The following is a 14,204-nucleotide window of genomic DNA, read 5'->3' on the forward strand; positions in this document are numbered from 1 at the left end:
TGAGTGGTTGGGTATAGTCACAAAAGTGTATGCACCTTATTTTACAACTCTGTATACTGTTAATTATGATTGAAACAAAAAAGTTTTTATTTTCTTATTTGCATACAAACATCAAGGATTTATGTTTGCATAGTTCTGAGAACAGATCATTAACTAACCTGTGCTGGTTTTGCTGGCTGTACCTCCAAACAGCACAAATTATTTTAGATTCTACATAAGCAGTGGCAGTTTTCTTAGCTACATCATAGTCAGCTCCCCTTCCTCTCTCTTTACTATAGTCCATCTGCAGCTGACCAAAAATGAACAGCTACAGCATCACAAGAAACTAGGAACCCTGTCTTCAATACACCAAACTAGCCATCCTTCAAGGACAACCGACAATTTATTTCAGAAGCAAAATTATTAAACAGCTGCAGCTTATTAGTCTAATTTACAAGAGAATAAGAAAAAATATTTTTTTCACTAATTTGGACCTTGGTATTTCATTTGCAATGTTCTAGATTTTGTGCATTAACATGGCTGTGTGCATGATTCAAAAATACATGTACAGCAGTGCATGTATGTAATGATACCGTTATCATTGCCAAATATCTTTTGAAAAATCATGTTACACCCTATTTGTAGTTCAGCTAAGCATTTAGCAGCAAGGTTTCGCAGATCACTCCTAAACATGGAAACTATAGACAGACTGCTGACAATAACTTCATGTTAGCAACACGTGAGGTATGTCGTAATTAAGAATATTTTATCTGCTCCATCTCACCTGATCTATGTCATGCTGGCTCACTCGATTCTTCCCATTTCTGAAATCCAAATTAGGCTCCGAACTGAAGGAATCTTGGAATAAAATTCACAAATTTAAATTCTACATTCCACCTGCTGGTGAATACCATATATGTGCAGGTATGAAGCAAGGTAAACACACCAAATGCCTATTTTGAACATAACAGAAAGTTAAACAAAGATCAAGAGAAAATCACAATCAATCCTTCTTGACTTACTGATGAATTCTCTCTCAGCCATTAGTGTAGTAATTTCATATAACCCTGGATTACACAACATGGCATGGTCAGCAACAGTAACCCTCCCCATACTATCTTTCCTTCCCTTTTTTCCTTTCCTCACCAAATCCACTGGTGAGTTAATACTGTATCAAGTTAAAAATATTTTTAGAAAACAAATGTCCTTACATCGGTTCTTAATATCACCTTCAATTATTACATTTGAAAACATTTTTAAAAATATATAATATACTTTTCACCATTATTACTTGTTTACTTTTTCAATTTCACTCAGTTTGACCAACAGAAACAAGACTAGTTGGTTTCTCTTGTTTCTAGACACACTCACTTTTTACTTCTCATCCACTACTACAATGCTGCAATATTTGGGCTGCAAATACTGCATGGGTATGTTTAAATCCAAACCAAAACTTTTTATTACAAATTAGTAAAATGTTATTAATGTTAAGTTTTGTAAAAATCTATTTTAGAAAACCTTAATTTTGGTGTTCAATCTCTTGATATTGTCAGATATTTTTATGTTTAGTTTACAAACTAATGAAAAGGCACCTTGGGGTTTGAGAAATATTACCTTGTAGCCTTCTGCTCTTAAATGAAGTCCTGGAGGCCAGCAGCGAATCTTGGGAATCGGTAGGGGTGCAATGCAATAAATAGTATTCCAGGTGACGCCAAAGAATAAAGAGGCATGTTTCTATGATATCTGTAGACATGCTCAGTGAAGGAGACTGAAGTTAATTTATGCTGATTTTAGATTGTAGCCCTATCAGAGGTTTCAAAAGAAAGCTCTGGTGTTGCAAAAAGCTCCATGCATGTTTAACTCGGTGCATGTGATAATGATTGCAATGGACCTTCTCATATGGGTAAAGTTAAGCCTGTGTTTGCAAGACTGGGGACCAACAGATCTGTTCCTTGGGGACCAAAATGACTCTGATAGACAGCTCCTAGTTGCCACGGCCCTCCTTTTTTTTCCACAACAGTAGTTCCAAGTTACTCACATGGCATGTACATCCTGACAGCATGCTTGGTGGATCTATACCCTTGATTCCTTTTACTGTTACCTGCTTCCAGCTCTAAGGGCTTTGTTGTTCAACTGTAATTCCACTTCACCACAATGGAAGAGAATCACCATCCTAATCAGACCAATTAACTTTATTTGTTGTTGACTTCTAGGGAGACAACGCTATGTTATTAATGACTTTCCTTCAGAGCTGCTACCACAACCAGAAAATAAATGTTTAAATGCTGAGCATAGAGGAACATGTGGCTCCTATCAACTGATTTAATTATCAATATCTTCTTTCCTAGGATTGACATCGTTTAAAGTGGTCTGAAACCCAATTGATGGGTAGGCAATAAAACAAACTACTCCCATTTCTCAGCCGACTTTTTCAATTTTTCTAGAGTGTCACCATTGGAGCTGTCATAATTCCAAAAGGATACAGGAACATAAGGAAAGCAACTTGGCCCGATTGTTTATCAGCTTCACCAGACGCCGTCTTGCCAAAACATATTTTTGGGCAGTAGAAATTTTGTCTACCCCAGCTGGCATCACTGACTGACACAGCTATGGCAAGAAGAAAAGATGCACAAAGATTCAACATTATGCAGCAAACCAGAACAAAAAGTGTTAAAAGTCAAGAAAATATCTATAACAGCCTTGCAGAATTTTGTCTCCTGGGGAAACTCTCTCTCTCTTCTTATCCTCCCTCTCTCCCCACCCCAGTCACCACAAAAAAACAAAGAAACCAAGTCCTACCCCACAACTTTCTGGCAAAATCTAAAGTATTCCTTCAGGATCAAAACTATTTTATCAGTTCATGTTGGTGGAAAAATGGTCACTTATCTTCAGTTCAATTATCCTCCCCTCTGTAACCCAATCATTGCTGCAGAAACTGATGGATAACTCACAACTGTTTAATGTCTACTTATTTTGTCTGGCTGGCCAGTCACGAGATATCAGTGGTGACCAGTCTCATAATGTGTGTCATGCTGATCTTTCAGAGTGCCAGTAGTAATAGTTTCCAATATAATTCGCAGTAAATATCCACTCAGTACCCTCCACAAAACTTAACCTGACATTTTTTGATCCTAATATAAATGACCACTTCCACGGCCATTTAATTCCCACTTTGTCAACTCCAACACTACCCCACTCCCCAACAGTAAACAGGAACAAGTATAAGATGTCACAGTTCAATACTACAGATGTTTCTACATCTAGTTTATTTACAGGCAACAGATACTTCTGACTGTTCACGATAAAGCCTACAGAATCTGTTACCTCCTTTATCTCATCTGGTGGGAGCTGCTCCACATTCTGTAGCTTGTTAACATTCTGACGGTGGCTATCATAGTAACTGAAGAAATCATTAGCGTTCTGTTTCAGGAGATAGACAATGATGCCCAAGCCAGGCAGGCGCCAATATGGGACCACTGGTGCTTGTGTATCTAGAGGAGATCACCATCAAAGTTAAAACAAGTTCTCTGAAGCCTCACAGCTATGCAGCTTATTCTCTACAGTTTGTCACCACCATAGCGTCAAGGATAAGTAAGTATTGGTAAACTTTATTTTGGATATGTGGGCCATACTTATTACAAATGAGATCCTAGGACAAAACTCAGTGATTTCATCTCTTGCTGACACATGGCAGGCAAGCAGACAGCTGTTAGCATTCAATTCCCCGCATTTTCTTTTGTCATGAAACCTTATAATTTCTGCATTGTGCAGAGCTCACATTCAGTCTCCCTCCCTGTTAATCAGTGGCAACAAAAAGAGCTTAACACTGTATGCCCTACAAGGGGAAATTTCAGCTGTGGTGCAGATCATTATTCCAAGCCATAATAGGAGCACTGGGGGTATACGTTAGCCACAAAAGATTACTTCCATGCTTTGCACAACAGGTCAGGGTCATTAAACCCTGGAATTCTGAGTGTCCTCTGACAGTCATTCTGGGATGCTGAAAGGCTAAAAAACACATGATTTCACATAAACCCAATCCATTTATCACTCCAGCTTTCCACCATAGATCACTCTCAATAGTGAACATGCTACCTAAAATTTTTCACTGAACTAACTCAGGCTTCAAAGGTCTCACAAACCTAATTTTTATAGTAATAGTAATTCTACACCTTTTAAGATGGCTGCTCTAACAGGGGAAGAGGAGAATTCTTAAAAAACGTGTTCTTACACACATAAGATAATCAAATGGAAAATAAGTCACTGGTTGGATCAAGGCATATGTATCACAATGACAACTTAGAGATAACACAGTACCATTTCTTTCTAATAGCACTGCAAAATATTTACTGCCAAGAAAAACTTAATTTCTACTGTTGGGATTGGTGGTGTATTGTTATAATACACTAAATTTTCTGCCAGTCAATCTCATGCCACCCCATCCTCCAATTTTTTGCAGTTTGGCACAATTAACATCTCCAATAAGTTAGAAAAAGCACGTTGCACACGTCATGAATGAGATGTATTATCTGCTATCAGTCTAACTTTCACAATTCAATCTCGGATATACACAAAGAAGTCAACCACAAACTCACCTTGACGGGGTCCGTCTCGGTTGGTTGACTCTGAAAGACTAGGAGTGAACAGACAAACTGTGTGCTGAAAGGTGGGGGCACACTGTAACATAAGTGACTGGCAGTACTCCATTACATTTGCACAGATCTATAGAAGAGGAATCACAGCAAGTCAATACAGGTAAAACTGATGAAATATTGGGTAGACAATATTACAACCTCTACCCTGACAAAACGCTGTCCTTGGTAGACAAAAAATCTTACTGCGTTATATCGAACTTGCTTTGATCCACTGGAGGGCGCAGCCCTCTCCCCGCCCCCCCACCCCCCCCGAGCACTGCTTTACCGCATTATATCCGAATTAGTGTTATATTGAATAACGTTATATTGAGGCAGAGGTGTATTTTCAGAACTCTTCAAACTGCATACATTAGTATGACAACTAGAAATGGCTATACATCAGCCATGCCAGGTATCTTACAATTCTCAATTGATCATTTTAGCAGTGCTGTGAAGATGTAACTTTGTTCCCCAATGTCCTCACCTGCTGCATGGCCAACTCAATCTCATCCCTCTTGCTCACTCTGTCTCCCTCAGCATTATCATCTTGCAGTTTAAACTGATGGAGTCTGTCTGAACCGCCAAACCGACTTAGAAGTCCTAAGCACTGGCGCTGCAACAGGAATCAAACTTGGGTTAGTGTCTTAGCCAAAGAGTTAAAAAATTCCTTTGATATTTACAAGCAATAAAAATGATACATTTGCATTAATAATAATCATCTTACAGCGCTCATTAACCTTTTACTATCTATTCTATCACACAAGAAGCAGTAATACAAATTAAGCATTTCACATCACAGGAGTAATTTTGTAAGCTAAATTTAAACTCATATTTACCTTAAAATGTTTAAATCACAAAGAATATAAATTTACTTTTGGTCTGTCCTTCAATTAATTTGAAAGCAAATGGTACTTTTAAAGGACCACAATGGGACCCAACCGTAATTTCTGAGAGAATTATCACAGTTCGGAAATGTCTAGTTTAGTTAGACTATATCCAATATGTCATCTGAAAACACACTGGAGATAAATGTCTTCAAACCCTTCTCATGTTTTCAGTTTCCCGAAAAAGGCATAATGTTATCACAGTGGATTGTGATTAGCACCAATCATTTTAAAATTCTAAAACTAAGATTAGACAAGAAGATACTAAACCATGTAAATTTGAAGTAAACAGCCCATTCCCAAGTTAAATACATTGTACACTGCATGGTCTGACAGGACAGCAGTAATAACTACCTACCAGGATGGTTGTGTTCTTAGTTTAAGTGGGGCTATTATGATCACCAAATATACCTCAAACACTGAACCAGTTTCACATGGCAATTATTAAAATACTCCTTAGAAATACGTATTGCTAAATACTTTTGGAGGGAGGGAGGTGTACAGAGAAAAACAATTAAATTATCTTTTCTTACTTGATGACCACAGTGGCATATGGACGAGAATACAGAACTTGCTGTCTTTTCACTCAATTTGTTATAAACATATTATTTAGGCCACCCAATTTTTAAATTAATAAAAAAATTAAACTGCACAAAACAGGAACCCTTCCTTTGGTTTTCCAGGGGGACTCATGCTGAGGGATGTATAAGTTGAGCACTCAGTTCCATCAGTACTACAGCAGCTTCTCACTGCTTGCAAGCTCACTTTTGGCTCATTAATGAAGTAGCAATAATCAGGGGTTCAAGAGAACACATTATCTTACTCTCCCATACTGCTCTGCACTGTATATCTGGTTTCTCCTTAAAAGGGACAAACAAAGAAATAAGACTTAGGAGTGTGTCTGATACATCAACAAGTGGAGCTGAGGATGTCCCTATGATAAGAGAGTGGCAGTGGAATACTTCTAAATTACTTCATTTTGGTGTTGGCCTCAAAATTCCTCCCCCTTCCTTCATATCTAGTAGATGAATCCTACAGATCTCTGCAAGCTCGACTGTAAAATGAAAGTCTCTAATCTAATTTTCCTTTTGCCAAAGACTTGAATTCCTTTTTTCAATTCTTAGTTAGAGAGAAAGAGATGTATGTTCTATGAGAAGTGGTACGAAATTAGGATGCAATTCTCATTTAAATATGAAATTCCAAACAGACATGGGACTAAAACACAAAACTCAATTACCTGAAATCGTCCTATATGCCCTTGTAGCTCCATTTGCGTCCCTTCATTAAGATCAATGTCGAATTCACCTAACACACCTAACAAAATAGACATGAGAGGATACAATACCTGCGGGGGCTAAAATTAAAAACACTTATGGTTTAGTATTTTACATTTAACTAATAAAGCTGGTCATAAAATTTCCATCAAAATGAAATTTTGACAAAAAACTTTTGCACAAACATTTTTGTGAAGAATGTGTTCTGATCTAGCTGTAGCTACTAGGAGATATAGGATTATGTAATTAAATTATTTATTGAATAATACTATATGCATTTTTTTTAAATAAAGGTTTGAGGTGAATTTCAGCACTTACAAAAAAAATGAAGCCTTGGCACAGAACTGGCAGTGTTGTGCGAGTTTTCCCACATATCTAAGCCAATGAACTTCAGTCACAACCTACAGCACTGTACGTCCATTGTTATTCTAGTCATAGGCTCTTTGTGAGGAAACACCGCCAATCATGACAAAACATAGTATGGTGAATTTGGGAGGAGCTCAACTATGTCCACAAGGGTCTAGAGCAGATCATCAAACCCAGCACAATAGTGAATAGCTACTTTTATGAAGGTAGATCCCCAGAGAGAGGAGATTAGTGCACTAACCTACAGTATCTCCTCCAAAAAACTTTTTATAAATAAAAAATATACAAAAACACTAAATATTACCAATTAGGAAATAAACTAGATTATTTTAGGCAAATAATTTACTGTGCCTCAGTTTTCTCAGTTGTAAAGTGGACTAGCTGAACAATCCCCTTGTATCTACCTCCCTGTTGCATTGTGAAGATGAATTGTAGTAGACTAGTATTAGAAGACTGAAAACACTGTATAAGTATTAGGTATTCTTATGCAAATACAGCAGGCAAGTCGAGCCTACATCAACATATTGTGGATTGCACATCCACTGCCAACCTACCATTCATTGCCTCAATAACAATTATTTATTATTTCCCATGTCTCTTTCCAAAGCTATACATTCTAATAAGATACAATTTTGAAGAGATTTTCCATGGTACATTTTATTCCTTTGACAGTATATCAAAAAGAATCAAGCTTATGTGACTGAAGTCAGACAAGTGTAACAAAATTGGAGTTTTTGCAATCTAAGATATAACCCTACCAGGCAGAGCTGCTTTGCTGATTATTCCAGTCAGAAAGGCTAGTTCCTGAAGTGATCCTGCACTGACATCTTGACACCGCAGGATTGCCTGGATAGTATCTGAATGGGATATTAGAAACTGCAAAACCTGAACCACAAAAAGGAGGAAGGAAAACATGAGTGATGAAAAAATGGAATAGTAATCTAATAAATAAAATCAGAATTATTACTATAAGAACTTTAGTGCAAATTTCTCATCTGGGTGCAGACATTCTAAAGAAAATGCTACTGACAGAACAAATATTATACATAATCTGGCAACAAACAGTATCGTCAGCCAATGCCGGACACCAGAATATAATTCTTGGCCTCTTAGTTTACCTGCCCAGCTGCCTGCAGATGTTGTGCCATGCTGGATGTGAGGATCACCTGGCACAGCTGAAGGGCTGGGAGAAGAATCTGTCGATAGCGCTCCACAGGAGCAGGAATGAAGACAGGGGGATCTCTCATTCCAAACATTCTGAAGAGGTTTAATATGAAAAGTATCAATAGTTAAAGGAAACTGGAGGCTACAAAAACAGACAGTTTACAAGTACCCCAAAGGGCATGGAAACATCACAATACTCAATAATAGCTCTTTCTTTAAGGCAATAATAAGGCTCCAGTATATGGCCAATTTCACAAAGATCCCTTTTTAACTTCCTCAGAACACTACTTTAGATCTGAAGTTTCCCATCCATTCTCTAGCTAGAAAACAATATTTCTTTGTCCTCATTGAAAACAAGTGGCTTCTAAAACACTCCTTTCAGGTTCCAACAGGTCTTGTTGACTCCGGCTGATATATTTAGACCTCAGTGCTTACTGAAGCCCACCCACTCCCTTTTTAAAAAAAATTTTTTAGCTCTTGTTGGGTTGCAAAGATTGCTTGGAAATCTAAAGTGAGTATTAGAGTTGGAAATTAGTCAAGATGATTTTTTCCTAAAAACACGGTTACTCACCTTTGTAACTGTTGTTCTTCGAGATGTGTTGCTCATATCCATTCCAGTAGGTGTACGCGCCGCGCGTGCACTGCACCTCGTTCCGGAGACTTTTACCCTAGCAACTCCGGCGGGCCGGCAGGCCGCCCCTAGAGTGGCGCCGCCATGGCGGTGATATATACCCCTGCGGCCCGCCCGCTCCTCCAGTTCCTTCTTGCCGCGACTCTGACAGTGGGGAAAGGCGGTGTGGATGGATATGAGCAACACATCTCAAAGAACAACAGTTTACAAAGGTGAGATAACCGTGTTTTCTTCTTCGATGCTTGCTCAATATCCATCCAGCAGGTGATCCAAGCCTTACTAGGCGTGGGGTCGGAGTCAGAGGTCACTGTGCGCAACACAGCAGAGCCGAAGGCCGCATCATCCTGGACTGCTGGACGAGGGCATAATGGGCAGCAAAGGTGTGCACTGAGGACCAGTCGCTGCCCTGCAGACACCTGGATAGGCCACCCTGCGAGGAACGCTGCCGATGAAGCGCGGGCTTGGTAGAGTGCGCCGTACTCTACCCGAGGAAGATGGGCCAGGTCGAACAGTACGTAAGCAGACGTTACCCACGAGAAGTCCTCCTGAGAGGAAACTGGTAACCCTCTAACTCGTTCCGCAACCGGCAACAAAAGTTTGGCGGACTTACGTAATGTTGTGGTTCGTGTATGTAAAAGGCGAGCGCTCTGCGCACGTCTAAGGAGTGTAACTGCTGGTCTTATGAGACAAGTGCGTTTGGGAAAGACAGGCAGGAATATGGCTTGGTTGACAAGCCGAGACGACCTTGGGAAGAAATGCAGGGTGCGGCCTCAGTTGCACCTTGTCCCCGATGGAACACCGTATACGGGGGATCCACAACGAGGGCGTGCAGCTCCGACACGCGCCGAGCAGAAGTGATAGCCACAGGAATGCCGTCTTCCAAGACAAGTAAAGAAGGGAACACGTAGCCAGCGGCTCAAACGGGGAGACATGAGACGGGGTAGCACCAGTTGAGATCCCAGGAGGGGCTGGGGGGCGGACTGCGGGTAAAGGCGTTCCAGCCCTTGAGGAATCTGGAAACCATTGGTGTGAAAGACCGAGCTGTCTTCACTCCTGGTGAAAAGTGGAGATGGCCGCTAAGTGAACGCGGAGAGAGGACAGTGCCAGGCCCTGCTCCTTGAGCGACAAAGGTAATCTAGAATGACCGGTATGGAGACATCGGTGGGATGAAAGCGCTTTTCTGCGCACCAGCACGTAAAACCGCTTCCACTTCGCTACGTATGTCACCTCTGGTGGATGGTTTTTACTTCCCAGAAGGACTGTCTCACTGGGAAGAGCAATGTAATTCGGACCGAGTTAGCCACTCAGGAGCCACGCCGAGAGGTGCAGCGACTGGAGGTCCGGGTGACAAAGGCGGCCGTGGTCCTGTGATCAGGTCCAGGTGAAGAGGCAGGGGAACCGGGTCGACTACCGACAGGTCCAGCAACAGAGAGTACCAATGCTGGCGGGCCCATGCCGGAGCGATCAAAATCAAGCGGGCCCTGTCCCTGCGCGCCTTCAGAAGGACCTTGTGGACTAAACGGGAACGGGGGAACGCATAGAAGAGGTGCGTTGTCCAGGGAATTAGAAAGGCGTCCGCTATCGAGCCCGGCTCGCGGCCCTGGAAAGAGCAGAACATCGGCACTTCCTGTTCCTGCGTGTTGCAAAGAGGTCCAACGCGGGGATGCCCCCACTGCCGGAAGAGAGCAAGGGCGACGTCCGGGCGAAGGGACCATTCGTGGGAGCTGAAGGACCGGCTGAGACGGTCCGCCAGGGTATTTCGAGCCCCGGGCAAGTAGGAAGCAATCAGGTGAACCGAGTGGGCTATGCAAAATTCCCACAGTATCGTTGCTTCCCGAGAAAGAAGAGGAGATTTCGTTCCGCCTTGCTTGTTCACGTAGTAAACTGCCGTCGTGTTGTCGATAAAGACTGAGACACAGCGGCCCCTGGAATCTGACGACGAAACGCGAGACAAGCCAGGCGGACAGCTCTCAACTCCCGGATGTTGATATGCAGGGCGAGCTCGGGAGGAGACCAGCGCCCTGGGTCCGGAGGGTCCCTAGGTGAGCCCCATCATCCCAAATCGGACGCGTCCGTCGTCAGGGACAGCGAGGGCTGGGGCTGATGAAATGGAAGCCCCGCACATACGACGGACTGATCTAGCCACCATTGGAGAGAGAGAGGAGGACGACTTGTGGAATCGTGACCACCTTGTGTCCAAGGGCGCCTCGGCCGAACGGAGCTGAGGGATGAGCCAGGATTGTAGGGGCCGAAGGCGGAGTCGGGCGTGCGCCGTGACGAAAGTGCAGGCTGCCATGTGCCCCAACAGCGTCAGGCAAGTGCGCAGGAGAGGTCAGAGGTGCCGACTGTAGCCCACGGATGATGGCTGACAGCGTCTGGAACCGTGCTGGAGGAAGGACCGCCCTGGCTATAGTGGAGTCCAGAACGGCTCCGATGAAACTCTATCCTCTGAGTAGGGGATAGAGTGGACTTCTCCACATTGAGTAACAGCCCGAGGTGGAGAAAAGGTGGCTGACCACCCGGACGTGTTCCTGGACTCGATCCTGCGAAGGCCCCCGGATAAGCCAGTCGTCGAGGTAGGGGAACACGTGTACCCGACTGCGACGGAGAAAGGCGACGACTACGGCCATGCACTTGGTGAACACTCTCGGGCCGTGGAGAGTCCGAACGGAAGGACCGTGAATTGATAGTGCCTGCCGCCGACAATGAAGCGGAGGAATCTGCGATGGGGCGGAAAGATGGAGATATGGAAATAGGCGTCCTGCATGTCGAGGGCGGCGTACCAGTCTCCGGGATCCAGGAAGGATAATGGTCCCAAAGGAAACCATGCGGAACTTCAACTTGAGTAGGTATCTGTTGAGTCCGCGGAGATCGAGGATGGGTCGGAGAGACCTCCCTTGGCTTTGGGGATCAGAAAGTAACGGGAGTAGAACCCCTTTCCCGTCTCGTCCTCCGGCACCCCCTCCACGGCTCCCTTGTCGAGGAGCGTTGCAACCTCTTGCAGGAGGATTTGCTCGTGAGAGGGGTCCCTGAAGAGGGACGAGGAAGGAGGGCGGGAGGGCGGGCACGAAGCAAACTGCAGGTGGTACCCAAGCCGCAGCGTGCGGAGGACCCAACGTCCGTAGTAAGCTGGTGCCACGCCGGAGGAAGAACGAGAGACGGTTGGAAAAGGGAGGGGATGGATCCATGGAAAGAACTGGTACAGCGCCCCCGGGCGCACCTTCAAAAGGACGGCTTCGGACCGGAGGATGGCTTGGAGGGACCTTGAGTTTGGCCCCCGTGGTTGCCCAGATGTCGTCGCCTGCCGCTTCTGTTACGTCTCCTGGCAAAGTCCTGCCTTTGTCTGGGCTGCGGGAAGGGCCTGCGCTGTTGTTGCGGCCTGAACGGACGACGCTGCGTTACAGGCGTGTGCAAGGAGGAAAAGAGAGAAGTTGGAAAAGGGAGGGATGGATAATGGAAAAGATGGTAGAGATGGAGATTACATAAGGATGATTAGGAGAGAGGATGGATTGGAGGGAACTGAGTTTGGATGGTGAGAATGTCGTTGGTGATTATGTTAAGTCTATGGAAGTATGATTTGTATGGAGAGGGAAGGGCGTGAGATGTTGTTGAGGTATGAAAGAAAGAAGGTGCAATGAGAGTTAGGAGTGTGACATCACAGAGAATGAAATAATGAAATTTGTAATTACAAACTCTGAAGGAGAGGGTATGTATTTTAAGAAATAGGGATGGATAGAAGAAGGTAATGTATTGTGCATTGGAGTAGAGGGAGAAAGAGAATGTAGAGGAGATGAGAGATAGTGAATAGAAGATGTAGAGAGGAGATAAGAGGAGTATAAAGAAATGATGAGTGAGGTGCGAATTATGATTAGTAGGAGGGAAGGTGAATATTGGAGAGGATGTGGGAGAAGTTAAATAAAGATAGGTATTATATTGCAGTAGAGGTTGAGTAAGGGTTGTTGGTTGAAAGAGATGAACGGTAGGCGGAATATAGAAATAAGAGACGAGGTATATGGGTAGAGATTTGGGAGAGGAGATTATTGGTAGTGATATATAGTAAGATTGTAAAGAAGAGGGAAAGGGAGGATGGAAGTATAGATAAATCATATATTACGAGGGAAAATAATAAAATGAGTAAGAGAGAGGGGAGGAGGACGGAGACTGTTAGATGGTAGTAGAGTTAAGCGATGTATGGTTTTTATGAACGGGCAGGGGAGAACGAGAGTGGGGATAGACGAGAGTATAGGAAGAGCGTAGGAAATAGGAGAATCATAGGATTGGATGATAATGTTTTGCAGAGTAGTCTGAGGAGGTAAATGGTGAGATAAGGTCAAATGGGGGGGGAAGGTGGTACGTAGTACAGATTAGCTTATAGGAGAGATGAAGAGGGAGAAACTGGAGAAGTGGGTAGGTGCGGGTTAAGAGTGGAAAGCTGGTGTGATGGAAATGAGGCGGAAGGTCAGGGCAGGGTAGGAAGACAATTAATATGAAGGGGATGGGAGGTAGGAGAGAGTAATCATGGAGCATGAGATATGAAAACGGAAGGATGAGGAGGAAATGGAGACCATGGCTGTTGTATGAGGGAGTAGAGACTGATGGGGATGTTTGGTGAATAAGGAAGAGGGAGGAGAGGAATTAAAGTAGAAGAAGATATAATGTGTAAGGAATGAAATGTAGAAGAGGAGGGGGGGAGAAAAAGGAGTAGTGAGAATCAGAGATAGGGAGAGATCATAGGTGCAGGGAGCAGGTGACGTGAGTATGAGTGAGAGGATCTGGAAGGGACATGAGAGCGGTGATGACCGGAGGTAGAACGGAAATCTGGAATTCGATGATGTGAAGGATATACGAGTAAGGTGAGGTAGAGATGAGGGAGGAAAGGTGGAAGGAGTACGGGAAGAGTGAAGATATAGGGCGAGGAGTGCGAAGGTGCAGGGGAATGAGAGAGGAGATGAAGACAAATATCTGGAAGGGATGGTGAAGTGACATGGAGAGGTGAGGGAGAGAGATAAGGTGTACGGGAAAGGAGAATCAGGGGAGGTGATTTTATCGGAGTAGGTGATTAGAAAAGTAGCAGACGGAGGTGAGGGGGTTGGGGAGAGGATAGTAGGGAGATAAGGTCACTTGAGGGAATGAGAATGTATAGGGCGTAGATACAGGGAATAAGAATAAAAGATATGGACGGGGGAGATAAGAAGGGATCGGAAAGAAGGAACTGAGAGGAAGGAGTAGGAAGCATGGAGAGGAGGAGATCGCGGCGACTCCCGGGATGATT

The 14,204-nt window shown here is 43.6% G+C and overlaps 1 protein-coding gene across 1 annotated transcript in view; it reads right to left on the bottom strand.

Annotated features, from left to right (window-relative positions):
- Positions 1-14,204, bottom strand: part of NUP205 (nucleoporin 205) — an 84,399-nt gene that overhangs the window by 2,953 nt on the left and 67,242 nt on the right. Inside the window, 9 exon segments of the mRNA XM_032788593.2 lie at positions 764-837; positions 1,594-1,722; positions 2,463-2,586; positions 3,304-3,470; positions 4,575-4,701; positions 5,098-5,226; positions 6,735-6,811; positions 7,896-8,022; positions 8,256-8,394. Coding sequence (XP_032644484.1) covers positions 764-837; positions 1,594-1,722; positions 2,463-2,586; positions 3,304-3,470; positions 4,575-4,701; positions 5,098-5,226; positions 6,735-6,811; positions 7,896-8,022; positions 8,256-8,394 — 1,093 coding nt within the window.

This window comes from Chelonoidis abingdonii, chromosome 1 (genome assembly GCF_003597395.2).
Source record: "Chelonoidis abingdonii isolate Lonesome George chromosome 1, CheloAbing_2.0, whole genome shotgun sequence".
Lineage (NCBI taxonomy): Eukaryota > Metazoa > Chordata > Testudines > Testudinidae > Chelonoidis > Chelonoidis abingdonii.